At 45.6% G+C, this 27952-nt stretch overlaps 1 protein-coding gene across 1 annotated transcript in view; it reads left to right on the top strand.

Moving 5' to 3' along the window:
• Positions 1-27952, top strand: part of LOC119402120 (WD repeat-containing protein 81) — a 96668-nt gene that overhangs the window by 61331 nt on the left and 7385 nt on the right. The window contains exons 23-30 of the mRNA XM_037669236.2: positions 763-882; positions 3391-3667; positions 8527-8685; positions 15731-15836; positions 17169-17320; positions 19832-19985; positions 21177-21528; positions 25360-25490. Of these exons, the coding sequence (XP_037525164.1) occupies positions 763-882; positions 3391-3667; positions 8527-8685; positions 15731-15836; positions 17169-17320; positions 19832-19985; positions 21177-21528; positions 25360-25490 (1451 nt within the window). The remainder of the gene's footprint in view (positions 1-762; positions 883-3390; positions 3668-8526; positions 8686-15730; positions 15837-17168; positions 17321-19831; positions 19986-21176; positions 21529-25359; positions 25491-27952) is intronic.

Below are 27952 nucleotides of genomic sequence, written 5' to 3'. Positions count from 1 at the left end.
GCGCGGCTCTGGCAACGAGAAATGGTCGAATTTCTAGCGGAATTTCGCGGCAATCCTAGGCAAGCTCCTTTTCCTTATGTGGTGGCACTTGCGAAAACTTCGTTCAAGCAGAAATACCCAGAAAAAGTATTCGTTGTGACGAGACATTTTTCGCATTGTTTTCTATGGGCGGCTGACGGGGAATCGAAAACTATTCGTTGTGGCGGAAATTTCGTTGTAGCGGTATTCGTTATAGCGGGATTCGACTGTATACTAATTATCACATAAGTGGAAAGGAATTAAAGTCTTGCCTAAGGTAGTGATCGAACCTACAACCTTCGGATAACACGTCCAATGCTCTACCGATTGAGCTACAGTGGTGGTCGCTTTCCCATCCACTTTATTGGGTATTTGTGTTTTTGTGTAATCCTGAAAGTGTTAGCCAGCGTCGCTTGCAGCCGTGACGGCGGGTGTGGAACACTTTTGTTGCCAGTTGGCGTCACGTGGCATGTGATCTCATTACGAGCTGGCAGCTAACCAATAAACCCTCGCGCACTACCTAGGGCATCAAGTCTGCTGGAATGAAACCCTCGCTTTGAATGAAGAGAAGAGGGTGGGATTGATCGAGGGCTCCTTTCTTTTGCAGGGCACCACCCAATGAAACCAACAGACAATAGTGTAAAGCAGAGCACGCACTCTGCATTTTTAGAGTGGCATTTCTGCCGCCAATTCCTGTGGGCTTGCTAGAGCTGTGTGTCTTCTCTCTGTCTGCTCTTGTGTCAGTTGTGCATGTGCAAGAGACACCTGACCGATAATCTTGAAGCCGGTCTCATCGGAGCCGTCACGATGGTCAAGCACGTTCTCCCATTCCTGTCCGACACGACACTCATGAGTCAACTTCAGGTAAGTTATTGGATCTTCCACATGCTCGGGTGCAGTGGCTGAAGAGCTGTCATGGAACATGCCCTATTTGTTCAAGCAGTCGATGAGAAGCGTTTTAGTTTAAAGACGAGGCAAGCTAATTCCACCTATTTCTATTCCTAAAAGACCCCTGTATAGTATGCACAGATTAAAATGTGATAGTTCAGAGCTAACTAATGATCATGCTTTCATTTTGATCATCTGCAAGTGTGACATCAGCACAGCTATTCATTCTAAAAAGACAGGGCGTGCAAACAAGGACACAAGAAAGAAGTCAGGACACCACAAACGCCGACTAACAACTGAAGAGACGCACAACGGCTGAAAAGAAAGAAGGCACAAAACTTATCTGCGCATGCCCATGCAACAGGCGAACCTATCAATCCGGCACGCGTTACGGTCTACGTTGAAGATAACTGTTAAGGCATAACTGTCAACGTAGACCGTAACGCGTGCCGGATTGATAGGTTCGCCTGTTGCATGGGCATGCGCAGATAAGTTTTGTGCCTTCTTTCTTTTCAGCCGTTGTGCGTCTCTTCAGTTGTTAGTCGGTGTTTGTGGTGTCCTGACTTCTTTCTTGTGTCCTTGTTTGCACGCCCTGTCTTTTTAGAATGAATACTTACCAACTAGCTCAGCTCTCTGTTATTCTAAGCACAGCTATGGCATAGATCATAGTCTGCATGACTTTGGCGATTCTAGATTGGTGTGACTAGATATGGTACATAGTTTCTGTAAGCGCGAAAAGCACGTAACACAATCGAAGGACACAGGACAAGCGCTACTTTCAACTAAGGTTTTAATGGGCGGCTTTAACGTCCTTCGATTGTGTTACATGCCCTTCGCGCTTACAGAAACTATGGATCAGTACCAACTAGCCCGATCTCAGTGCCTTCAAGATATGGTACTCTCCAGTAATTACATGCATGGAGTGTTCTGCTTAATGTTCTTCCATTACTATTCCCCACAAGTAGTCTATATGGCAGCACTTAAGTGGAGATGCTAAAAGTGCAAGAAACCTCTAAACACTGTCTTCTTGCAACCTTTTTTTTTTTTTATCCCTATGCCTTTGTTTGCATTTGCAGAATTTCCACTTAACACTATTGTCAGAGCTGTGAAGTTTTTTGCAGGCGTGATCATGACTACTCTAGACATTTCGATTCTTAGTGTTTCTCATTGCTTATTTGTCTCATTGTTTATTTGTGTATGTTTCTTAATTGTTCTGTTTGTTTTCTGTGCAAGTTGCGTGCAGTCAGTTGAGTTCTGGCTCTTTTTGTCGGAAGCATACGCCCACAAGCAGTGCTGTGCAAAAATCAGAAAATGTCAAGAGCAGCAATTAACGTATTGTTCTCACTGTGCTTCATTAACTTTTAGCTTTTCCCATTTGAAGCAAGCGTGATCTCACTGGTAATTCTGCTTGAAAGAAAAGAGGGAGAGAAACAAAGAGAAGAGAGGTTAACAACACTCATGTCCGTTTGCTACCCTGCACTGGCAGGAGGGATAAAGGGGCGAAGAGAGAGATGGAATGGAGGCATTACAGTAAACACCCGTTAATTCGTATGTTCTTTGCACTATACTCCGTTTCATACATCAGGTGCAACGCCATGGAAGCTAGCGAGACTTCTTGCAGTAGATGCGTTCGCGCGAAGAAACAGTTCAATGAATTTACCACCCGTATTGTTATATTTTTCCCCTCCTTAGGCTGTATAAAAAAGGTGATTTGTGCCCAAGAAGTAAACATACTCCGTTATTTACAGTGCTGTCGATAGTTTGTTCTGGATCGCTTAGCGTCTCTTTCTTTTTTTGTATCGTGGCCTCCGCGATTAGTACTGGCAGCGCACAGCAGGAACTAATCGCGGAGGCCAAGCAAACGACACGCGGATTTACACGTTTTGCTGGCCGAACTTCTTGCATATCTTCCACAGCGTTGCACCTGATGTATGAAACGGAGTATAGTAAAAGCGCGTCAGCGCTGGGGATGAGTGCGGCTGGAGCAGAGATGAAACGAGACAGCCATCTTTGTCACATGGAATCACATGGAAGGCGCATGTGAGGAGCATGAAGAAGCGCTGGTGGTGGTGGGGGGTTAGGGGGGGGCCGGCTGTGTTGCTCGAGCAGCAACTGTGAACTTTGATCAAAAGGTTGCAAGAGTCGGCACAAGCGCTAGTTTTGTTGGTTATTGGTAACAACTTTGTTCTCGACAAACATTAGTAGACGGCTCGTATATGTGCTGTGCTCTCACAACTTATTGTCGAGACGACAGCCAGCAAAAAAACCGTTTTGCTTCCTGGAGTGACCGTATTTGCTTAAACGGGTGTTTTGTAGAGTTACACGAGATCGGATCCAAAGGAGTTAGCTGCTAGCCTTACTTCGTATGACGTTCCAATTTGTTGCTATCATTGCTTCGCCATTGCGGCGTAACTGCGTTTCTTTTATTTTTTTCAGTTTTCTGTGAGTGCTCGTATTTTTTTTGTGGCTTGTGCACCGTTTCAGGAAGTGGTGCTGAAGAACATCCTGTACCCGCTGGTGCAACTGGCCTCGTCGCTCCAGCACTGCTTCCCACGAGGCGTCGTCAGCCGCCAGGTCCTGACGCGCAAGATAGCCGACACTCTATACCTCGTCGGCCTGCGCATCGGCTTCCAGATGTCCAGGCGGCACCTGTCGGTGCTCCTGCGCCGCTTCTTCGCGTCCTTCAACCGCGCCTTCCCACCAGCGGGTGGGGTGTCGGCCGTGCAGAGCCTGACACAGGCCCCTGCGCCTAGCGACAAAGGTAAGGCCGATGACGTGGTGTTGTTTCCATCACTTTGCCTTGGCAAGACTGTTCTTGTGTTGAATACATACTGTAAAATGCCGAGCAAGTGCCCCCTCCAATTTCACTGCTAATTTCAAATTTCCACACTAATTTGTCATCAAAACTTTATTTTTTCCTCCTGCATAATGATCGTATTCCCAACTGATCGCAAGACACCCATGACAACTTTCATGGTTCCAAGGCCCAAAGAATGGCTTTCGAGATCTGTATTCCAAGATGGTACCTATGATGATGTAGAGAGCAAAAGCAAGGCCTCTGAGATCTGTTTTTCGCTCACAGCTGTTGCGTTGGCTCATCATCGAAGGTGGTTCCATTCAGTAATGCCTCCCATGGTCTGACGGTGTTTTCATTGCATTTCTTGCGTTTGCGAGTTGTCGTTGTAATGCGCCATGCTAGGAACGAGAGCGAGAAGACTGTTGAGGAAGTCCACATGCACTCAGTTTTTTTTTCTGTCGGGAAAGCTCTGCGACCACCATCTTGAATTTTGGTGCCGTTTTGGCAAAGCACCCCCCCTCCCCCACCGCTCCACTTTGCCAGCACTTTCGATTCGCTGTGAGGGGCCCTTGCTTGGGATTTTGCAGTACAGTTTTTGCCGTTTACTTTACCCAGCAGAGTGGTGTCTTTAAAAGAGTTTAATGTTGCGCTGGTTTGTATACAGGTGGTCCCAGCACGCCTGCATACCGTACAGGTGTGCGTGAAAGTAAAGGCTGCTAATGATGATGACAGTTTACTATTTATTACGTAATTGGTTGTGGAGTTACGAATAGCCTAGTTTGCTTTGCTGTAAAAATATAATAATTCAGTAAGCTGTACTCTTCTTAGCATGACAGTCCTGTTATTTAAAACACATAGTATTTACTCGATTCTACCGCGCCCTCGATTGTAACGCGCACCCGTTTTCCGCGACCGAAAAAAAAAAAAAAGTAATACATCGATTGTAACGCGCACCCATTTTTAGTGAGAAAAGAACAAAAAAAGTCCGTAGGAGTCAAACTTCGCACATTCAGAAGAACAAGCATTTGGGTTTTAAAGAACTAAAGTTTCAAAAAAGTAAAACACAAAGTCAAAAAGCGGGCCTTGCCGCTAAAACTGTCACCACTACGGCGGCGATACGAGTCGCGTAATGGATCAGTCCTCGTCGCTGTCGGACAACTCCTTATCGCTGTCAACGTTCTTCGATTTCGGGAAACCGGCCCTGCTTTAGTCCACTGAAACCTTTTCGTGAAGCTTTGCTGTAAAAAATCTGCTTCTGTTTGCGCCAGTCTCGCACGCACGTTTCGGGAACTCCGAACTATATCCGAACGACCGCGATGCGGCCCGATTTCCGTCCGTCTCTCTGCACATGTAATAACTATTCTTTTAAATGCGGCATCGTGGTACACTCGTCGAGTATTTGGAGTCGGCACTTCCATGCCGTCGATGCGAACGCAGAACGGGATGACAATCTCCTCAGCACACGTACGAACTGAAAAAATGGCAGAAATCGTAGGAGGCGGCCATTTTGAAATGTCGATGGCAATACGATAACCGAGTTTCTTTTTTTTTTCGGTACTCGATTCTAACGCGCATGCGATTTTTGGACTCGTTTTTCCGGAAAAAAGGTGCGCGTTAGATTCGAGTAAATACGGTAACTTGTCTTCTTTTATTTCTGGCCATGAGATGTACTTTTATACAAAAGAAATTTGTGAAATGGTACCCGAGGTAAAACTGAATGACTATGTAGTTACTTTAACAGTATATGTTCCGCTAAACTATCCATAACTACAGCTTCAAAGACCAGTGAATCAAAAACACATCACAGAGTTAAGGAAGCCTAGATTGTCAAAATTATGTTATAGTTAGTCCCGACCTTAGAAATCAGCAGCATTTACTCCTCAAAGGTGTATAGTACACACAAACTTGCACTAATAGTAATAGGCGCACACTCCGGATTGACTTCATGAGCCAGATGGCCGGTGAGCCCGCCTTTGAAGAACATTGCCGAGCTCATGAGCGAGACTACTTATTTAGTCGGCTATTGTGCTTCAGGCATCTGAGCAGGGCCTCTCCGGACTTCTTAAAGGGACCCTGAAATTGTTTTTGAAATTTTGTCAGCGTTTGGGCTACAGCATGATCAAATCATTCACACCATAAATTAAGCGACACTCCTTGTATCAAGGCAGCTACGAGCAATTATATGTGACCATTCTTCTCAACACTGCCTTGCCTCTTTGACGCACCAACACGCAGCCGTGTCTGGCGACGGCAGCGCGCTTGACGGAGACGATGGGCATCATAGAGTGGTTGAGATTGCTCTGGCAGGTGCCGCAACACTACCAGCCATTCCCATTTTATTTTAGATGCGAAGCATCTTATAGCAGAGTTCAAACCGGTGGTGGTGGTGGTGGTGGTGGTGGTGTGCACCGTGACCATGTCACGTATCTCGGGAGCGCTTGCAATGTCGGAATGGAGTTGGGAGAAAGAAGAGAGTCAGGAGACACCGTGGTGGCACTGCAAACAGAACTTTATCGCACACCACGGCAAACCAAAATAAACACACGCATGCACTCAAAATTTACAATAAAAAGTAACAAGTGCAAAAATGCAGAGTTAACGCGCACTCACTAACCTTACAAACATTCGAGCTATGTCTAGCTCCTTCTACTCGAGAGTCTGGCGTCTGGCCACTATGGCCTCTCAGTCAGTCGCGCTACTAATGGAACGTTCTTACTCCGTTCGTGGAGTCCGCTGACTTGATCCAGTTCCAAAGTAGACGCGCTGTCCCGTCGTCGCAGCTCCTGCCGACGTCTCAGGGCCGTCGTCGGTGATCAGACGCCTCGCTGATCATCTTCGTTGCCGACGCCTCGTTCTCCGTTGAGAACACCGGTCCCTCCCAGCTAGGCCTAACTGTCGGCCTCTCCTCAGTGCCACGGGATCCAACTGTCGACGTGGCTACCCGGTGATTGTCGGTGGGTCGCCGTCGTCTTGCCAAGCTCTGGTAGTGCCGCAGGTACCACGAGAACTGCGTGATGAGGCTGCCGCAAGCCCGGGACGCCTCGCTCGGTAGACCCCGAGGTCGACGGCCACCCTCCCGGGGCATGCACAACGCTGCCTCCAGAACTCAGCCCTGCGTTCCCGTCGCGGACGCGACGCTGGCCTGCACCACCTTGCTCCTCGACGACTCCACCGAACAATGCCTGCTTGTTCCTCTGGGGTTTCGCACCTCAGTTCGGGTCGCGTGGCATGCGCCTTTCGCCGGCCAATGGCTTGCGTCGACGTGGCGGGGGTGCACACCATCGGGTACTTTTCCATTCCCCGCACACCATCGACGCCTTGCGCTGTCCGGCACGCGCCCCGTGCCCCTTTACTCATGACAGACCACCCTTACTGCGCATGCGCATACCCTCTCCACACACCTCCTCTTCACTCCCCTTCACCACTCCTCCTGTCCACTTCCCCTTTCCCCTCTCCCTTTCCACTCTTCCTCTGAAACGCGGGCTAGACATGCCGAAATTCTCTCCTGCACAACGCCGCGATGAGCGCCAGCGCATGCGCGTCCCCTCCCCCTCTCTCTCCTCTCCTACGCTGCCCCCCTCTCGCACGCCTGTTGACCGCGTTCTCCAATTGCCCTGTGAGAATTAACGGCCAGGCTAAAGGGCAGACAAGACGCGCGTAGCGTTCCTTTTCGCGTTCCACGACGTGAGGTGGGTAGCATGCCCAACGAACGCCAACGGAACACGATCGTGCAAGTGCTCCAGCTTCGCATCGCCTCGTGGTCCCCTTTAGTGGGAAATGGTGTAATTTTTTCTGTACATCGACATCCTGCAAATGCCAACTATGTGGACAAACAAAAAGCGTTTGAGAACAATCACCGATGAGCGCAAACGTGGGCAGTTTGGTTGTGTCTTCAGGGGTGAAGTTACAGTTGCAGATGCGTGGATCCTGGCATTGGCTGGATAGCGAGAACCCGACGCTCACTGCACTGATGAACTGAAGCGACTCCGCATGCCAGTTGCCTCACATTTCTTGCACGATGTTGCAGCTTTGCAAGTCACCAATTGCTAGATTTGCAGCTCGCAACGCAGCTGGGGTAATTTATGGCGTCCAAGAAAAGAAACCTCGTGATAAACACTGTCGCGCAGCTACTGTCAACACGGAGGATGTTGTAACACAGGCAGACGATGCTTGCTGTCCACTGGAGGTTCAGTGACGCAGAGTGGACACATCCAGTCAGATCGGTCGCTGGTTCTAGGTCTAATAGAACGTTTCTACGTAGCATGGAAGTGGGAAATTTAAAGCTCATTTGGCTGAGCGGCTGCGATCTCTAGCGATTTGCATGTTTAAAGTCTTGTAACAAATTACACATTTGACTCGGGCAGCTTAAATTGGTCTGCAAATGCACCGGCTCAATGCGTTTGTATAAAATCGTCAAAATCGTTTCAGGGTCCCTTTAAGTTGCACCCGACTATAGCATTATCCATGTGTGTAAATCCAGTTTTGGCTTTGCAGCGTTTTCTTGCACAAGCACCACTGTTGTTAAAATAGGTGCTTGTGACGTTTTATATCTGTAATTTTTTATTATGACTGCACGTATTCGTTTATTTATTATTACAGAGCTCTTTACTGCTACATCCATTATAACCGGCTTTATAGCCTGTAATGCAAAACTATAATGGTTTAGATACCTGCTTCCCACTGCATGCGTGTGTGTGATGGCTGACTTTTATTTTTTCAACAATGCTGAGGCAAGTTGGCAACAGAGCACATTGGCAAGTTTGGGTCGTGTAGCGCGGCATTCGCCGCAGTTTGTGGCTTACCTGCCTCCTCCACCGCTGCAGAAGAGCTGCTGTGCCGATCGGTTGAGGATTATCTCCCCATCAAGCGGGAGGCCGGTAGCCAGGAATTGAAGATCGGCACGCCAGTCAAGTTGTCTTCCGTGCTCCGGTTCCGGGGTTCGCCGCCCTACCCCCTCACTCCTCCCCATGATGAACGAGAAGGTGCACGATCATGCATATGTCATTTTTCTCCTCGCTTTACTAAAACTCTCATCACGCAGATGTGCGGGGTGCGCTAACATACCCCTGCCTCTGTGGCCTCTGAAACTGCTGACTTGTTGCACTGGTTCAGTGCAGGAGAGCTTAAACAGAGGGTCATTCATGCAGAGCTTCAGCAGAGTAACAAATTCAGCTAATTAATACAGTCATCCTCAGTATAAGCTGCTGCATTGGGCCCATTTTTGAAGGGGCCATAATTCTGAAAGCCCTAATCCTGGCTTGTTGCTCAGGTTCAGTGCAGAGGAGCTAACAGAGGAAGTCTGTCTAGGGCAAAGTAGGGCTTTGAAAAACTTCAGTGTTGCAAAATGTAACTGCCTCTCACTCTCTTGTCTTTGTTCCCTGTCACACTTCAAAAAACTGGAATGTCATAAATGCTATGGCCTCTTGCTATCTTTTGCCATTGTCTCGTCATGAATGTGATTCAAAGAACTGCCATGTCTTAATTGTCACTGCCTTTCTTTGTATTTTGTCTCCTTTCATAGTTATGCTTCAAAAAACTGCTATGTCATAAATGTCACTGTGCCTCTCACTGTCTTTGTCATAAGTGTCACTGTACCTCTTACTGTATTTTGTCATTGCCTTCTGTCATGGCTGTGCTTCGAGAAACTGCAATGCAACGAAAGTCACTGACTTTCACTGTCTATTGTCATTGTATCTTGTCTTTGTTGTTCTTCGAACGACTGCAATGTTATAAATGTCACTGCACCTCTTACTGTCTTTGTCATTGTCTCCTGTCATAGTTGTGCCTCAAACAACTGCGATGTCATAAATGTCACTCCCTCTCACGGACTTTTGTAATTTTTTGCTGTCTTTGTGGTTCCTCAAACAACTGCAATGTCACAAATGTCACTGTACCTCTCACTGTCTTTGTCATTGTCTCCTGTCATAGTTGTGCCTCAAGCAACTGCGATGTCATAAATGTCGCCATACCTCTTACTGTCTTTGTCATTGTCTCCAGTCATATTAGTGCCTCAAACAACTGCGATGTCCTAAATGTCATTGTACCTCTCACTGTCTTTGTCATTGTCTCCTGTCATATTAGTGCCTCAAACAACTGCGATTTCATGTCACTGTACCTCTCAATGTCTTTGTCATTCTCTCCTGTCATAATTGTGCCTCAGCAACTGTGATGTCATAAATGTCGCTATAAATCCCACTGTCTATCATTGCCTTCTGTCATATTTGTGCCTCAAATAACCGCAATGTCATAAATGTCACTGTACCTCTCACTGCCTTTGTCATTGTCTCCTGTCATAGTTGTGCCTTGAGCAACTGCGATGTCATAAATGTCATTGTACCTCTAACTGTCTTTGTCATTGTCTCCTGTCATATTTGTGCCTCAATCAACTGCAATGTCATAAATGTCATTGTACCTCTCAATGTCTTTGTCATTGTCTCCTGTCATATTTGTGCCTCAAACAACTGCGATTTCATAAATGTCACTGTACCTCTCAATGTCTTTGTCATTGTCTCCTGTCATAGTTGTGCCTCAGCAACTGCGATGTCATAAATGTCACTATAACTCTCAATGTATATCATTGCCTTCTGTCATATTTGTGCCTCAAACAACTGCAATGTCATAAATGTCATTGTACCTCTCACGGTCTGTCATTGCCTTCTGTCATATTTGTGCCTCAAACAACTGCAATGTCATAAATGTCACTGTACCTTCTGCCTTTGTCATTGTCTCCTGTCATAGTTGTGCCTTGAGCAACTGCGATGTCATAAATGTCATTGTACCTCTCACTGTCTTTGTCATTGTCTCCTGTCATATTTGTGCCTCAAACGACTGCGATTTCATAAATGTCACTGTACCTCTCACTGTCTATCATTGCCTTCTGTCATATTTGTGCCTCAAACAACTGCATTGTCATAAATGTCATTGTGCCTCTCACTGTCTATCATTGCCTTCTGTCATATTTGTGCCTCAAACAACTGCAATGTCATAAATGTCACTGTACCTTCTGCCTTTGTCATTTTCTCCTGTCATAGTTGTGCCTCGAGCAACTGCGATGTCATAAATGTCATTGTACCTCTCACTGTCTTTGTCATTGTCTTCTGTCATAGTGGTGCTTTCAAAAACTACATTGTCGTAAATGTCACTGTACCTCTCACTGTCTCTTGTCTTTGTTCTCTGTAACAGTTCTTCGGAAAACTGTAATGTCGTAAATGTTACTGCCTCTTGTTGTCTTTTGTCATTGTCTCCTATTACGATTGTGATTGAAATATATGCCACACAATATCCATAGGTGAAACAGCGCAAAAGAAAACACTGACAAGTAGATGCAGGACTAGCGCTGTTTTCTTTTTCACTGTTTTACCTATTGATTTGTACCAACTGGCTCGCATTCCGACACTATTAAGTCGCCATCTCATAATGATCACTGCCTGTCATTGTGTTTTGTCTCCTGTTATGGTCATGTTTAGAAACATTTCTATGTCATAAATGTCAGTGTACCTCTCACCGTCTGTCATAGTTGTGCTTCGAAAAACTGCAATGTCATAAATGTTACTAGTATACCTCTCGCCTTATTTCATCATTGTCTCCTGTCATGGCGGTGCTCCAAGAAACTGCAGTGTCATAAAAGTCACTCACTACCTTTCAATGTCTATTGTGATTGCAGCCTGTCTTTGTTGTCCTTCAAACCACTGCAATGTCATAAATGTCGCTATGCCTCTCACTGTCTTTTGCCATTGTCACTTGTTATTGTTGCATTTTGAAAAACTGCAATGTCATAAATGTCGCTGCCTCTCACTGTTTTTGTTATTGTCTCCTGTCATAGTTGTTCTTTGAAAAACTGCAGTACCACAAATGCCACTGCAGTACCACAATTTGCCACATCAGATGACTTGAATGTAAAAGTACTTGCTAAAGTCTATGCTTCTTTTTTGTGTATGTGTTCTTTTGGTAATTGACATCCTGTGCAGCATGTTGCCCTGTGTGCACTCGTGACACTTCATAAGGCATGTTCCATCATTCTGTGATATCGAGCAGACGAGTCATGCATTCTCTGCACAACACAATGCGGAGATATTTCATTGCGTAACCGCTAAGTTCGCTCAGTCACAGTGACATTCCACTGTTCATATTGAGGTTGTGGGTTCGATTTCTTGCTGTAGCAGCAGAATTGTAGCGAAGACTGGAAACTACTCTTCATGTACCAATCTTTAAGGGTTTAGTAAAGAACCGCCAAAGTTTAAAGTAGTTGGGAGCCCTACACTACAGTGTTTCTTGTTGCTCCTGTGTTACTTTAAGATGTTTTAACTGTGACCAAATTTAGGCGTATATGTGTCTGTGTCCTTCACATGTTGTGTGTCATGTGCACTCGTTCCTATGTAAGTGCATATGTGTGTATCATGTATAGCTGTGATATTTAGTAAGAGTCCATGCTGAATTTCGAAACATCACCACAAGCTTAACAATGCATTCGGCACGAAGGTACAGATGTCAGCTCTCACATGTTTCTATTGTGTTTGTGTTGAATGCATTGATAAGTTAGCTTCATTATTCTCAAACTCTTCCTGGGGCATTGCTTAGGCTACACTGCATCATGCTTAAGCTTGCTAATGTAAACTGCAGGCTCAGCCATGGCTTATGACTTGCGCGGATGTATTGCTTGGAGCTGGGAGTAGAAGTGCAACAGGTCGGCAGTCATGCTGCCGAACGATTGAACTAACAATCTAATCACTGAGCAACATAGCAGTTGCCCTGGTTTTGCATATTGAAAGGCCTTGGCCCCATTGAAATGCAGAGACTCCATGCTTTCGCAGTACTTTCTTTCAAAATCATAGTTGTCTGTAGTATACAAACATGTTATGCTGGCAGGGGCCACAAGTTTCAAATGGTGACATGAAAGTGTGTATGTAGCCAGAAACTATAGCAGACTAGAAATGGGGCAACTGTGTAGTTGGAAATTAATAAAACTACTACATGGCCCTTTGATGTCTCTTATCTGAATTTACAAAACCCTTCACCCAAATATTTATGGGCACTAAAGTCAACATAATATCCTTTGCATACCTTTTATGCTTATAGGGAATGGGCCAGGCTATTAAAAGGGATTGTGGCATAATTTTATGAGTGACATATGCTAGAAATTTAGCTGTCCCAGTTGGTGCTTGACATTAAATGTAAATCGAATAACTTTTTTTAGTTAAAGGACGAGGCAAAAAATTCAATTTTTTAAGGTTGTTTCAAAGTACTGATGATATCCATGGAGCATCTGTTAATTTATGTCAACCTGTTTGGTCATTATTAATAGTTGGTCAGTGATCAGTCTTGTAATGACCACTGTAAGTTCTGTATACAAAGTGCTATCAAGTCAAGATGTGTCGTGGTGCCATTTGTTGAATGTACCGCAGAGTAATAACTGAAGCCTTCAACACCATGTCATATCCACAGGCTATATTTCTTACACATGCTGGATATGCACAGTGATATGGGCATAAGTAATAAAGTGCATTGCATCAGTATGTGTTCAAAGTGGTGGTTGAGTGAACAGTTTGCTGCACAGAATTGCTGTGGCAATTAATACGTTGCGACACATTGCATTTTACGAAACGGTGCTTCGAAACCTTCTTAGTTCACTGTGCTGCCAGCAGGTGGCACCACCTACACATTCTGTGGTAAATTTTTCCCAGTATTTATATTAACTTAGAAAATATAAGTGTTGCCTTTTGAAACTGTGTGCTCTTTTGCCAGCTTGAGTGCATTCTGGTGACATTGTACGACGCTGTTTTCATTTTGCCTGATGTATTAATTACTCACAAAGTAGTGCAGCTGTTTGTTTATGTAAGTGCATATATAGTGTGATGATGCGTTCTCATACCAGTGCAAGGTAGCCGCTACATATAATTAATAGTTCTCACGTGCTTGTCTGACGCATGTTATCAGTGGACGCTGTTACAAAAAAACAGTTGGAAGTATGCCCTAGTTCTTGAAGCTAAATTTACAGAGTACAGTAGCCCAATGGCAATGAGGCTGAACTGCTAAGCACTAGGGCAGGCATTCCGGCACTCAGCCACAGTGGTCACATTTTTGTGGGGTCAAAACGTAAAAACGCTTGCATATATTCTTAGATTTCGGTACATACGCACGTAACAAAGTACCCCAGGTGATCATAAGCGTAAAATAGCCCCGAAGTAGTGTCCCATAGTTGGATTGAGCCAAGAAGCCCAGTTTTGTTAGCCATGACGATAGGACGTTAACAGATTGAGGCCAAGGAAAGTGTAGGGGGAAGTTGTGTGCATTTCTTAAATGAAATGCAGGAATGATAAGCCGAAGTGAAACGAAAAGTGTGTGAAGAAGCAATTTGCCACCTGTGGGAGGTGAAAACACCTCTGCAATATGCATGCACTACAAAGGTTGGGCTATAGTGGCTACTGTGTTCCCGCATCTTCGTTCTTGTGTTTTATATAGTATACAAGATGACCGTGAAAGTATGCACTAGACTCGCTCATGGCCGCAGCACTGTCGTGGTTGTGAGTGAAGATTCCAAGCATGCAGCAAGTCACTGGAATGCATTAATTTTACACGCAGAAAGTGTTGCAGGATTTGCACATATATCAATTAAGGAACCCCAGGTGGTCATAATTAACCTAAAGCTGCCACTGTTGCATCCATATGACTCTCACAGCTCAGGCGTTGCTTTGGAATATTTACATCGAGCAATCAATCAATCACTCAGTGAAGTGAGACATCCTGTGTGAGCATTGCAACACTTCTAGCTCTTCAGGTCAGTTGCGGTACATTCTTTTGTCTATGACTGGCTGTTTTCATGTTTTTACTCACTCTATCGATTCGTTCCATCTACTAACGATGCTCTGTGAAGTGGAATACTCAGTTTGTTCAGATGCAAGAAAAAATATTGATTGTTATACCCACGACACTTGTGCATTCTTAATAGCTCCTTGAAACCGTGACTTGAAATCTGTGAGCATCATTGGCTCTGTCCACTTTGGCATTTGATGCTGCCACTGGTGTTAGTAAATAGGTCGTTAGACGTTCTTAAAGGGGTCATGAACCACTTTTCCAAGTAATGATCTAATGACCTTAGTATCGGAGTTTACTGCCTCCCGAATCGATTGCCGCAAAAATTTCTCGAATCCGTCAAGAATCAGCGGAGTTACGGGGGTTTGGCGCACGCCCCCAGCGCTTTCTCTCTTTTCTCGTGCCGACGAGCGCACTCGAAGCTAGACAGGGAGGGATGACACGGGGGAAAGAAGTTACGTCAGTGCGCGTCATGAAACACGATCGCTCTCCCGCTGTGATTCGCTTGCGCGCGAGTGCGGCTACCGTGTACTGAGGAGTGCGGCGCCGGCAAGTGGCGGCACCCCGCGGCAAGAAGCACATCTGATCCGAATGCCGCTCTCGATTTACGTCGGCTATCGGCCAATAAGCATGCTATGTCTCTTGCGACGTAAACTGACAGATCCGCGACGTAAACTGACAGACGCCCCGCCCACCGACGAGAGTGAGAACCTGCCTCTGTTTGAAAAGAGGGCGCCTGGGGAAACGGCAACTTCGCGCTCCGCTTGTGGCCTTTACGCGGCGCGCACGACTGTAGTATTTGGCAGAGCAGTTCATAGCCATGTCAGCTTTCCGCAGGATGTATTTTTTCGACAAGCCCAAGGGGTGCTTCATGACCCCTTTAAACTGTGCAAAATGACCAGGACACAAGCAAGAAAACACAGGGAACAGCATGAGCACATAACAGCAATGAACCAACTAGCCCACCAGAATGTATTACCGTAAATAGGTTCACGAGTCATTGAAACAAAGCATGAGGCACGGGTATTGCGTAGTTCCCTGTCTACCGATTATTGTCAGAACACTATTTCTTAGGGGGAAAAAAAGGTGCTCGTTGGTGGAAAAGAAGGAACGCTTTATTGTGCAGGTTGCGCAGTGCACTAAAACCAGTGCATACGCATCGCGGGATGTGTCAGTTTGAACAAGCTTTTTACGTTTCTGCGCTGCACCTGTTCGCAGGAGATGAACGCAACATACCCGAACGCGCCCTCGAAGAAGTCAAGCAGGTGTTCACTGCGGAGCTGGCTTTCATGACCTACATTCCACTGTGCAAGCTTGCTGGCGGGTAAGGCACAACAGCTTGCCCCTTAACATCCGAAGGGCAATAGTGTCTCTTTTGCTGTATCATTAAAACCAGTGTTGTTGTAAAGTGGATTCGATTGCACAGACAAATAACCGAAAAGTACTTGAAGAGATAACATTTAGTAGTGCTTCCACTGGGGCTAGTTGGTATGGCAATGCGAAGTGAAACGATGCGCTGCATAGGCGAACTGAGACGAAAGACACGAGAACACGAAACGGACGCAAGGTCATTGTCCGTTTCTTGTTCTCGTGTCTTTCGTCTCAGTTCGCCTATGCAGCGCATCGTTTCACTTCGCAACACTTGAAGAGGCTTTTCCGGCTCATAAACGTATGTAAGAACTGAAAGCTGCAAAATCTTGTATGTTGGGAAAACGAGCGGTCTTGGAATAATATTTCCTGTAAATCTTTAAAGGGGCACTAAAGAGAAACAATGAATTGGTTTAGATTGATAAAGTGTGCTCGGAGAACTCTTGTGTAGTTTATTTCACCACCATAGGTTTATTATTACAGGAGAAAACCAAGTTAAAAGTTTCATTTTTAAATTTCGCGCCGAACTTTGTAATTCATGACGTAAAACATTTCAAAGAGCATTTAACGTATTTTGGCGCCACTGGCGCGACGAAATTTCCACAAACTCGTTATGTCAAGTCTCTGGCCCCCTCAGAGGACAATGTACTTCGATTTAACCGGTTAGGAACTACGTAGGCACGCGCAGGCGCCGTCAAAAATATGTGATGTCACGGCAAATGGTGCAGGAATTCCAAGGTGGCGTCGCCACCTGTATTTTCTTTTTGCGCGTTTTCTCGCTTATTAAGCGTCTTCTCGCAGCAAGCGTGGTGTTTTTGGTATCGTGGAGGACTACTTTACTAATGCGAGAAAAATCGTTTTGCTCTTTAGTGTCCCTTTAACAAATACATGCCTCTCTTTAAAAATTTAGAGAGTCTTATTTTTTTTCCCGGCACCTTTAGAATGAATGGCATGGTTCAGAGGACACTGTTACTTTGTAGCTGAAACAAATGGCAGGGTGCAGCACCTTGTGAACGTGTTTGGATTGCACAGGCGAGTTGAGCGGTTCTAATATAATTAGCAGTTTTCAAAACCTATATTATTGAAAGACAACACTATACTTTACCATAGTACAGTGAACTTTTGTTAATTTGACTGATGTATAACTCCCAGAATGTCAAGAGAATTACCGTTCAGCCATAGGTAATTGTGTGCTGCACTCAAGGAGGCTTCAGTTTTTTATTCAAAGAGAACTCATTTGTGGTTTTTATGAGCATTTTTTTTTTGCTCTCTCTCTCTTTATTTTTAGTATTTACATGGAGCAAACACTCACCAACCACGAGCTGATCCTTGAGCTATGTGCCGCTCACGACTCGGCTCTAGCCATGAGTGAATCCGGAGCCGATGCTGCAAGCGGTCCCCGAAAGTTTAGGAAGGGCCACTACCGAATGCCTTCTGCAGGTAAGGAACGAAATCTGTGTTCTCTGCAATCGTCAGTAAACGTGTTTCTTTATCCTCTCTAGATTTGGAACACAAAACAACCTGCCATCTTTCCAAGTCTGTTCTCTATAACTTTGCATCCTTCGCCGCATTTCAATAAACATCGTAAGGCTGGTTTAGTGATTAATAACGCCGAGGAACTTTTCCGCTCTCGTTCCACCCACCACGATTGTCACCACTTTTGCTATTACGCAATTTCAGTGTTTGTGATGCTGACATGTTTAATGCCACTTTATGCAGTTGAACTAAACAGCATTAGTAGACTAATAACTGTTTATAATATGCACTGAATTTACCGCAGATTATTCGGTACAGGAGCATAATCCAAAAAGGTACTGCATGGCCTAGGCCTCTAGCACGAGCTGTTACCAGTATGCTGTTTACAAAAGCGGCACCATCTAAAATTAATGGCGAATTACGTATATCTTGAAACATAGGCTTCTATTAGTATTGTACCACCTTATGGTAAGAGCTGCCTGTAATCGCATGCACTAAAATAATTTAGAGCCACAGCAAACTTTTTTTTTTTTTTTTTTTGGTGTAACAACCGAATAATGTAAACGGTATAAACAGTAAACGAAGACGAGAAGTGTAAAATGCTCGTATTAACTTCCGACTAATGTTGCTCCAACTTTGGGCTTGCATTGTTCACCACTGTGCAGTAAACATTCGCTATAACCTGTGCCAACATTATCATTTCATGGTCCGTTCCGTGCTTGTATTGTTTGTTGTACGTTTTCCAAATATTGTTTATGCTGTTAATTGTTGTCGCTAAAGTCACAGAAGAGAAATCACAAAAGCCTTTATATATACAGTCAAATCCCGCTACAACAAATTGACCGGACGCGCGAAAAAGTTCGTTGTCGTGGAATTTTGTTGCAGCGAAATTTCATCTATAGACCACAAAAGTTAGGAAGATCTGATGATCATACTCGTCCTTTAGTCCGGGCAAGCGCATGCATTGTCCTTTGCATTTAACTTTTGCATTTAACTGGACGTACTTGGCCGCACACCGAGTGAATGTATTTCCTCGCTTATAACACGCACAAAATATACAGAAAATTTAGCGCTAAACTCGGGGTGCAGATTATACGCGAATTTCGGTGTGCAAGTTGGCTTCACAGTAATGAAAGGAAGGTGGCTTTGCGTCAGTACGCGAGTTATACACGTGGGTTATACACGAGCAAATACTATATGCAGGCTACCCTCGAAGCGTGCCGAGCGCGTAGCGCTGCAAAGGAGCGTGCCAAGGTTCACAGAGGCTAACTGAAAACGAAGTGCCGAAGCTCTGCCAACAGGCTCTGCACTACCACAGTCACAAGCGAGCAAAAGAAAATCTGAAACACTTCGTGCCGTTTTACGACTTTATTGCCTTCAATCTTTCTTCCAGTGTGTTAGCTGCGTACTGGAGCGCATTCACTATCGATGATCGCGACGACAGGACGATAGCGACCGCAGTCTGTGCAGCGGTAGTGGCAAACGGTAGTTCCGTTTTCAATCTGTGCGAGCTGGCCTTGCACGTGCTTTCAGAACTGCGTCGTTGCTATCTGTGATCGCGTCTGCCGTGGTTTTGACCCCAGCATTGCTTTGAGTCGGTGCGCGTATGTTGGAGGCGCGCATACTTTCGTGGTCGCCCATGATCGTGTCGACACGACCGCATTTGTGTTCACAGTGGTTGCGGCAAAATGTAGTTACGCTCGGACTAGGTGCACGCTGGCCGCGCATGTGCCTTCAAAACGCCGTGGATGTCATTCACAATCGCAGAGCTTGTGACGACGAGCAGTAGTTTCATTTTGAAGTGCTACGTCAAAACAATGGCGGGAGTTCTTGAAGAACGATTCTTCCGCGGCCCGCAAGCGCATCATGGCGGATGGACGATCTGTCGCTGAGCATCTCAATGGCGTATAATTTACCGGGATGTGCGTGTGGTGGTAGAAAGCATGTCTCCGATGAAGACACGGGTCTTGCGATGCGGCCGCACGGCTCTGGCAGCGGAATTTCGCGGCAATCCTAGGCAAGCTCCTCTTCCTTATGTGGTGGCACTTGCGAAAACTTCATTCAAGCAGAAATACCCAGAAAATGTATTCACTGTGACGAGACATTTTTCGCATTGTTTTCTATGGGCGGCTGATGGGGAATCGAAAAATTATTCGATGTGGCGGAAATTTCGTTGTAGCAGTATCCGTTATAGCGGGATTCGACTGTAGGTAATTCGATAAGCAAGGTATCTTATATATGAAAAATACATTCAAGGAGATTTGAGAACTGTTTGATATGCACAATTATTCACTGTATGTGGGTTCCATATATGCGGGTTAAACTGTACGTGTTCATATTTGCACGATTACAGTGGGCCTATGCTTTTCCTTTTTGCTTTGCTGTGTCCCTACTATTGCTTTGCTTTGCAGGTATGTGAAGTGAAATATGCGAAAAATAAAATGCAAAATGTCACTTTCTCAACCTCACATGCAGGTCAAGACGAAGCCATTGTGAGTGGAGAGTTTGGCAAAAACGTGGCCATGGTTGGAAACCGAATCGATGTCCAGCTCGGTGAGGAAAGCCACCTGGTGACAGCTGGTGAGCTTCCGGATGCGGCACCAAAATACGACATCAACCTGCTCATGAGGCTGAGTCTGTGGGCGCAGTCACCAGCTACTTAAGAAAAACTATACAGAGTTTACATGAAGTCGTTGTGTGCACTGAACTGAACTCTCAGTGTAAATCCGTTAAACGGAAATTGCTGCTTAAAACGAATGACTGATTGGTTGATTCATACAAACTCTCATCATACCAACTGAATCATACGAACTGATTGGTATGATTGGTTTTATACTTGAATTCTGCACCCCTGTTCATCTCTCAGTAAATGGAACTCCTGTTAAACGGAACATATTTTCCTGGTTCTTTCAGGTTCCATTTAACGAGAGTCTACTGTGCTGCGCAACAGTACACTTTTACAAGTCGCTAATTTTAGCTGAAAAAAAATTCAAACACACCTCTTGGGTTCAGAAGACCAACATTTATTGCACTTATCTCACATGTAAGTCGTAAATTTCTTTCCTTTTTAAATGTTTATAATAAGAATTCTAGCTGCTTTTGCACCATTAAACCCCAACTAACCAACCAATAAGAATTCTAGTGAAACACAAGAAGGTGCCTGTGATGCATTGTGGTTAGACAAGACATTGCAGGGTATCGCTACCAGTGTCAGGTGATGTGGTAATTATGCAAACAGCACTCTGCACTTCGAAATGCCAGGCACTCTAATTCATTATAATGTTTCTAGAGGAACACCAAAATTTCAGGAGGAGCGTTATCTGTGCTCTTTATTATTAAGATATGAGGATCTCATTGGAGTGTTACTCACCGTTGCCGTGGTGCAGTGATTACGGTGCTCACCTGCGGACCCAAAGGTTGTAGGTTTGATCCTGGCTGTGGCGGTTGGAATTCCAATGGAGGTGAGCATGCCAGAGGCCTGTGTGCTTATTTGGGTGCAAGTTAAAGAACTCCAGGTGGTCGAAATTTCCGGAGCCCTTCACTACGGCGTCCCTCATAATTATATTGTGGTTTTAGGACGTAAGACCCTAACTGTTATCTTGCTTGGAACTGCCCCCAAATTCAAGATGGTGGCCAAAAATGTCCGCCCCCTTTTGGAAAGTAAAAAAGTTTCAGTGCACTGTAACTAAAAAGCTTTATTAAAGAGCATTCATTCTAATCACTTACTTGATTCATCATAATCATATTAATTACATCTCACAGTTTCTGTTCAACTTTTTATTTATCATGACTGTATTTCATGTCTTTCCTGGCATCGCAGAAAGATGACCAACGGTCAGCGCCACTTGAAGGGCAGCTGGCTGGCCTACTGGGAGCACGAGATTGGCGTCAGTCTCGTCAAGGACAGCCACTTCGACTTCAAGCAGATCCGGCTGCAGACGTTTGCCGGCCACACGGGCAGCGTGCGGTCACTCGAGGTGCTCGAAAACGAGAACTCTTTCCTCTCGGGCAGTCGAGACCGCACTGTGAAGCTGTGGTCACTGCGCAGCTGCGGCGATGGCTCGACGGTCGTAGCACCCCAGTGGACTTACCCGCACCACCGCAAGTCGATTGCCTCGATCGCCTTCCTGCCCTCGCTCAGGCTGGTGGGATCCAGCGACCATGGTGTGCATGTGAGTTTGGACGGTCTATAGACCGACTGATTCGTGTTGTTTCAGAGAGGTTTCGAAAAGGATAGTTTGCAGGTTGCTCGTGAAACGTGCAACACAAGCATGGCAGTAGAATTGTTCGTGTCTCCGGAATTCAGAGATCCGAATCTTGCGACACGTTTGGCTCAGCCAGATTTTTAAAATTTTAGGCTGGCCTGTACGCGTTACAGTGAAGTTACTGGTTACTTCTTCAAAAATCGTGATTGTCTACTTACTCGCCGCGGTGGTTAAGGTGCTTGACTGCTGAAACAAAAGTCACGAGCTCGAATATGGTGGCAAAATGCTATATGCTTGTGTGCTTAGATTTGGGTGCACGTTGAAGAAACCCAGGTGGTCAAAATATCCGGAGCCTTGCACTAAAGCATCTCGTAATCATATCACGGTCTTGGGACGTAAAACCCCAACAATTATTTTGCAAAATTGCAAAATGTCAAACTTGCAAAATGTCAAGCAACACAAGCATGGCAGTAGAATTGTCTTTGTCTCTCGAGTTTGGAGATCTGCTGAATCTTGTAACATGTTTGGCTCAGCCAGGTTTTTTGGTATGTTTGTACATAGTACAGTAATGAAGTTGCTGGTTACAATTAGTTATTTCTTTAAAAAGTTGTGATCAGTGTTACTGCCCCACAAAGGTTATAGAACAAGAAATTTTTAGGATTGGTAAAGTCAATGAATATCACATAAACCTTTCTTAAGTCTTACTCGCAAAGATTTGCAGTGATGGAAGTGCTGCTCCAATTGCTCCAAACTGCTCCAAAAGAGAAATGCTGCTACATGCTGCTACAAACTGTGATTTTTTTAGTAACTGCTCCAAACCTGCTCCGAAACAGCACTGAGAAAATGTAGACGAGGGACTTTAATTGTGTGACCAACTCGCAAACCCCAAAGAAACCGAAAACAATCGGTATACCATCATTCTGGTATGCTAGTATGCAGCTTTATCGACTCTGACTTCATTGTAAACTGTTCTTTTTTTTCAACTTGACACGCAGGCTATTTTGGTGAAATGTGAAAACGGCCCAGATTGCTTTAATCTCATAGCTGTTATCAACTGCCGGTTTGGCAACCTTTATATGCGACTTGTTACTTCTGTAATGTGGTACTCAGCTTTACTGGTTTAATATAATTTCTGCGGCAAGTACTGGTATTTTAGACATATAGCTCATTCCACGGCACATTCGATAATGAACCATCTTTTTATTTGTTCATTTGTTGCAATTTACGTTGATTTTTTTCCTGTGAAATACATTTCATAATAAGTATTAGTATTTATGAGACTCTTTTGAAATGGTTTGAACTCCAGGAGTTGTATGGGATATTTTGCCATCTGTTCCTAAGACACCAAAAGCTGCTCCAAACTAGCTTTTTTTTCTGCTCCGAAAACACCTACAGCTCCTCCAAAGTGGTACTTTTTCTGCTCCAACATCTGCTTCAAGAAGTAAAAAGTCACTTCCATCACTGTATTTGACTCCTGCATCGTGTGCTAGAAACAGTGCCAAACGGGGTTCACCACACCATGCCGATAAAATTGCCGAAAATTGTGCTAAAACAAATTTCCAAATTTGATCGCATCTGTCACCAAATTTGGTGGCACATGCGATGAAATTTCAGATGTGATCATTTTTTTAGATGCAATATTTCAGATGCAATTGATTTTTTTTCTGATGGCAGATGCAATCGAAAGGCTTTGAGATATCAACCAAAAGCTGCAGCAACATTAGGATTTCGTGAAGAAAGCTTTGCCTGTAAAAAAAAAGTGTTCCTCATGTGATTAAAAAATAATATTAAGTGCAATATTTTATTAGGTTCAAGGCTGATAGGTCTTTCTTTAGCCTGTATTCTCTGTTGTCTATGTTGAGAAATTGACTATGGATGTTGTTCCAGTATCTTCAGATTGTCTAAATGCAACTTGTTCCTTCAATATGCTTTGAGGTGCCCTATAATGTGCTCTAAAAGGCATGATTACCTGCTCTACTTTGCTCCAACTGAAAATTTTGTAGCTCCAAAGATTGCTCCAAACCACAAGTCCTAGCATCACATTACAGTGCAGACCACTTATAACGTAACCGCATATAGTGCAGGACCGGTTGTAATGCGGTCTTTTTCGACTGCCGTTTACCCTCCCATAGAACCGCATGTATACGTATACCGCTTATTGTGCAGTCCCCCAAGATGAAATACCGTTTATAATGCGGTTGCGGGAAAATATTTCTGACAAACGCGGTAGCGAGTGCGGTTCTCAAAGGAGGTACGCCGCTGGGGAAGGAGCGACGAGGTCGTTACGAAGGGCGAGGGCACGCACAGTGAACGAACGAGGGGCGGAGGGAGGAGCGGCAGCGCTGTGCGGGCTCGCCGAGTGGGGAAGGATGGTGGTTGCCTAGGCGACGGAGTAGCCTTTGCACCGGCGGCGGTAAAGGCTCCGCGGCCGCTTGCCGGCAGCGCGTTCCGCGTGGTACGTACGATCGCGTCCTCATCATGTGCGCTTTAATAAGTTTCCTGTCGGGAAAAGCGCCGTCCTTATCACACTTGCTACAGATATCGCGTTTGCTACCTCGTCCGCAAATTGAAAAGTTTTGCGGCTTCATGACGCGAGCCTTCGCCTTTTCTGCCAGTGCGCGGACTTAAACGACCTTGGCGGGCTTTTGTCGCCGTTGATCTCCCGGCCGCGAACACTAACTTCGTATCACGCGCGCTGTTCTTGGGTTAGTGCTTGAGCGCGATCTTTTCGACCTCCGATCTTCTTGTTGTCTTGGACAAACTTCCCGCGACAACATGCTGAACCGCAGGCTAGGCCTAATCAGCGTTGGTTGCTTTTCGGTAGCGGTCGCGGGCGATAAAAGTTGCGGTTTGGTGCGGAATCAACGAAACTCTTTGCGATGGCTGCACTTGAAGGGAAGGGAATCATACGTTAATGAAAACGAGGGCATGGTTGGCACATGCAACTCTCGAATGGTGGTTCCGGATTCGATTGCAATGTCTTGGGCATCGCGTGCGCGCCCGTGAAATCGAACGATCGGTACCGCTCAGCACGTGAAATTTCGATCGCGATTCGACATGGTTTCTGTGTAATGCGCCTACCTCGAGGTGGCCTGAAACGTAGTCGGCGAATTTCCGCGATGGCACTTTGTTTTGTTTGCTTTTCTTCCCCGTGTTCATTTCGTTGGCAATGCGGGTCTTTGGCGGTTAATTTTTGAACATTCGGAGATTTAAGTAGTTGTAAGCGCCCCAAATCGCATATGTCGATTATCGGACACGCGAGGCTACATGCTCAACACGTTTTGCGCAAGTGCAGACTTTGAAGAAGGTTGTTTTTCTATACTGTAGTACTCATTTAGCTTGAAAATTCAGCTAGTGAACGTGTGAGCATTTATTAGGCAATGTCAGATAGGAAAAAGGAGCACTAAATTTTCCCATCCTAATATGAACACCGTAAGGTTTCCCCTGAGCTTTGCCTTATCATATTGATGTAAGAAAAATTTAGAAGCACCATTTGTAATTGGTGTTAGTTGCCACAAGACACAAGTGTTTTGTTTAAGCATGGTGCAGGCTTCATATTTACAGCGAAGTGCTTACTTGCTCACTTTAATTGTCTGTGCACGGTTCCCATCACCCCAAAAAATAACAATAATAGCTTGACTTAACCATGCTGCCTTTTTTGGAAAGGCATTCTTGTTTGTATATGATCAGTGCAGAAAATTACCGATACCGCATGAGCCTGCATTTGTCTTGGCTTTTTTACAGCTTTTGCCTCAGCAGCTGGAAGACATAGGGCACAATGTCTTGCCTTTCTTTCAGATCTGGGATCCCTTTATGGGGTCGTGCTTGAAGCAGTTCGACACCAGCAAGACGCAGCCGGTCACGGTGTTGCTCGCGATGCCGTCTCCAAGCACAACATTCCTCGCTGCCACATCAAACTCTACTGTTCGGTGAGTGTCGACAAAATAAAAAAAAAATGATAAACACAACATCTCTAACACACGTTTCAACCTGGATATGTTGAATCCTAAAGGGACACTAAAGGCAAATAACAATTTATGTCAGAGTGAAAGCTCAATTTATGACAACTTCTAAAACGGCAATATTATCAACAGCAGTGCCCTACTTACCGAGAAATTAAGCTAAATGTATCACACGATGAGCGCCACGAGTTGGACATTTTGGAAGTGATCCCGATGACGTGAGAGAGTCTGACTACAATTAATCACTAGTAATCAAACTAGCTGCAATAAAAGAAGAACCTTCCGTGCATCAGGAGACGTAATAAATGCTGCTTGTTCATTTCTGTTCAATTCATGGAAAAAAGAACCTCTTTGGCGTTGCCATGGGGAACGACGCGTGTGGTTCAAAGGTTCCGTTTTCACCGAGCTGCGCTTCGCCCGGCGCCAGGCTTTTCTCATGCGGTCGCGTCTCAGTGGTAGTTTTGCTGTCCCATGCTACTGCGTGTGTTTTGCGTGCTTGTGAAAGTCGCTCTGACAGAAAGTTCAACAAAATGCCGTGTGCATGTGATGTTGCCGGATGCCCGAATGGTGCATGCTGCCAGTGCACGCTGCCGCGCAGTAAAGGCGGGCAACGTTGGGCACGGCAACAGTGACATCAGAAAGACCGCTTTCAGGTGGGTGATTTGAAGTGGGCTAACGCGATGCGGACCACTAAAACGTGATCTTATTTCAAAATAAGCACTTCCTTGGCACAAAAGTAGCACTACGAGGTTTCTGGACCGCTATTTCAACAATTAATGTCTACTTAATATTTGCCTTTAGTGTCCCTTTAAGGGAACCGCAAAATAGCCAGTCATTGAAAATTCGAGGTAAGACGGTCCAAATGGTAGGCTTCACTACGCAGTGGTTCTTTCTGCTGTAGTATGCTTCACCGTATTAGAACACTGTGTGACGGTGAAGCTTCCTAATGCATGGTACTTGAATAACAGCGCAAAAGATGAGACCCAAGAGAGAGATTTATTAATGAGAACTAACAGACAATAATGCCAAGGAAAGTATAAGGGATGTTATTAGTAGTAAATGTAATGTAAATGTGAAGAAAGAAGAGTGGACGAAAAAAAACCGCATTTCCCCGAAGGGGAGTATGAGGAAGTGCGAAGCACGGGGTGATGTTATGAGGGGGCGCGCGCGACTAAACTGCAGAGCCGAGCGAAGGAGACGGCAGCGAGGGAGCACGCGCCAGCCGACCCACGGAGGTCTGGCCGTTTTAACGCGATAGCGTTAAAGAGCTCGTATCGCAGAAATTGCGCTGTCGGCGTCGGGGCCGTTGGTTGTGAGCGAAAAATCATCATCATGTCCGTGACCGAAAAATCGAAAAAGCTGCAAATAAAATAAATAATAAAAATGTTGGGTCCGAATGAGAATCGAACCCAGGCCGTCTGCGTGGCAAGCAGGTGTTCTACCACAGAGCCACGCCTCTGCTTGGAGCTGCACTGAAAGTAACTTTCATGCTTCCCAAAAATACGCGTCCTGTATACAGGTGTCACAGTACGAGATGTAATATGGCAGTAATATTGCGTGGTACAAGTGTACATTGCCATAGGGCGTCACACCATGCCAATATCATAACGACTTCGTGGTTTAAAGACAGCCACCCATTACAAAAGGCGCACACATTAGTGCGCGTATTCCCTTAAGACCACGTAGTGGGTGCATCGCAACTTCGAAGAAGTTTCTCGCGCATAATTGCTCCTGGTTTAAAGCATGCTACCCATTACATAAGGCACACGCCTTAGTGGGCGCATTCTGTTAAACCCTCGTAGTGTTCGAACTGCGCAGTAGGAACAGAATATCGCTATCGCGTTCAGCTCTTAAAGGCGAAGCTTAAGCGTCCCCCAATTTTTTAAGTGCAAAGCACTTTTACTGATGATGATGATCTGTCTTCCGAACTCGTTCCAAAGAACCCGCAATGCGTTCAACTTGATGCGGCGTTGCGCACGCCCGTGGTGGGGCTCAGGTTGTTGTCGAACCACAGTCGATCGCACACCGCGCAGCTATATCCGAAGCTGCGGTCCAGGAAGTCTCGCTTGAAGCGTGCGTCCGGCCGATCGAATTCGAGGGCCCGCGCTCGCTCACGCATCGCGCGTCCCCGCGCCAGATCGGCTTCGGGGTGCTCGGCTCGCTTCGCACGCTTTCGTTCGGCGTTTCGCCGCCGGCCTTCATCACCACAGGCAATGCGCGGGGCGCGCGCAGCCACGGAGCGGAGGGCGGAGCGCGCGCAGTCACGTGGGGCGTGACGTCGCGGCGCCGTTGCTACAGACGCTCCTCTCCGCTCCTCGCGCCGTTGCTATGGGACGGCGGATTCAGGGTCGCTTATAAAGTGCATTCGCACTTAAAAATAGCTTGCCGCGGGCAGGGACTGAACCTGTGACCTTCGAATAACGCGTCCG

This window comes from Rhipicephalus sanguineus, chromosome 8 (genome assembly GCF_013339695.2).
Source record: "Rhipicephalus sanguineus isolate Rsan-2018 chromosome 8, BIME_Rsan_1.4, whole genome shotgun sequence".
Classification (NCBI taxonomy): domain Eukaryota; kingdom Metazoa; phylum Arthropoda; class Arachnida; order Ixodida; family Ixodidae; genus Rhipicephalus; species Rhipicephalus sanguineus.
Note: the sequence above shows the minus strand (reverse complement) of the source record. Positions and strands in the feature narration are given on the sequence as shown.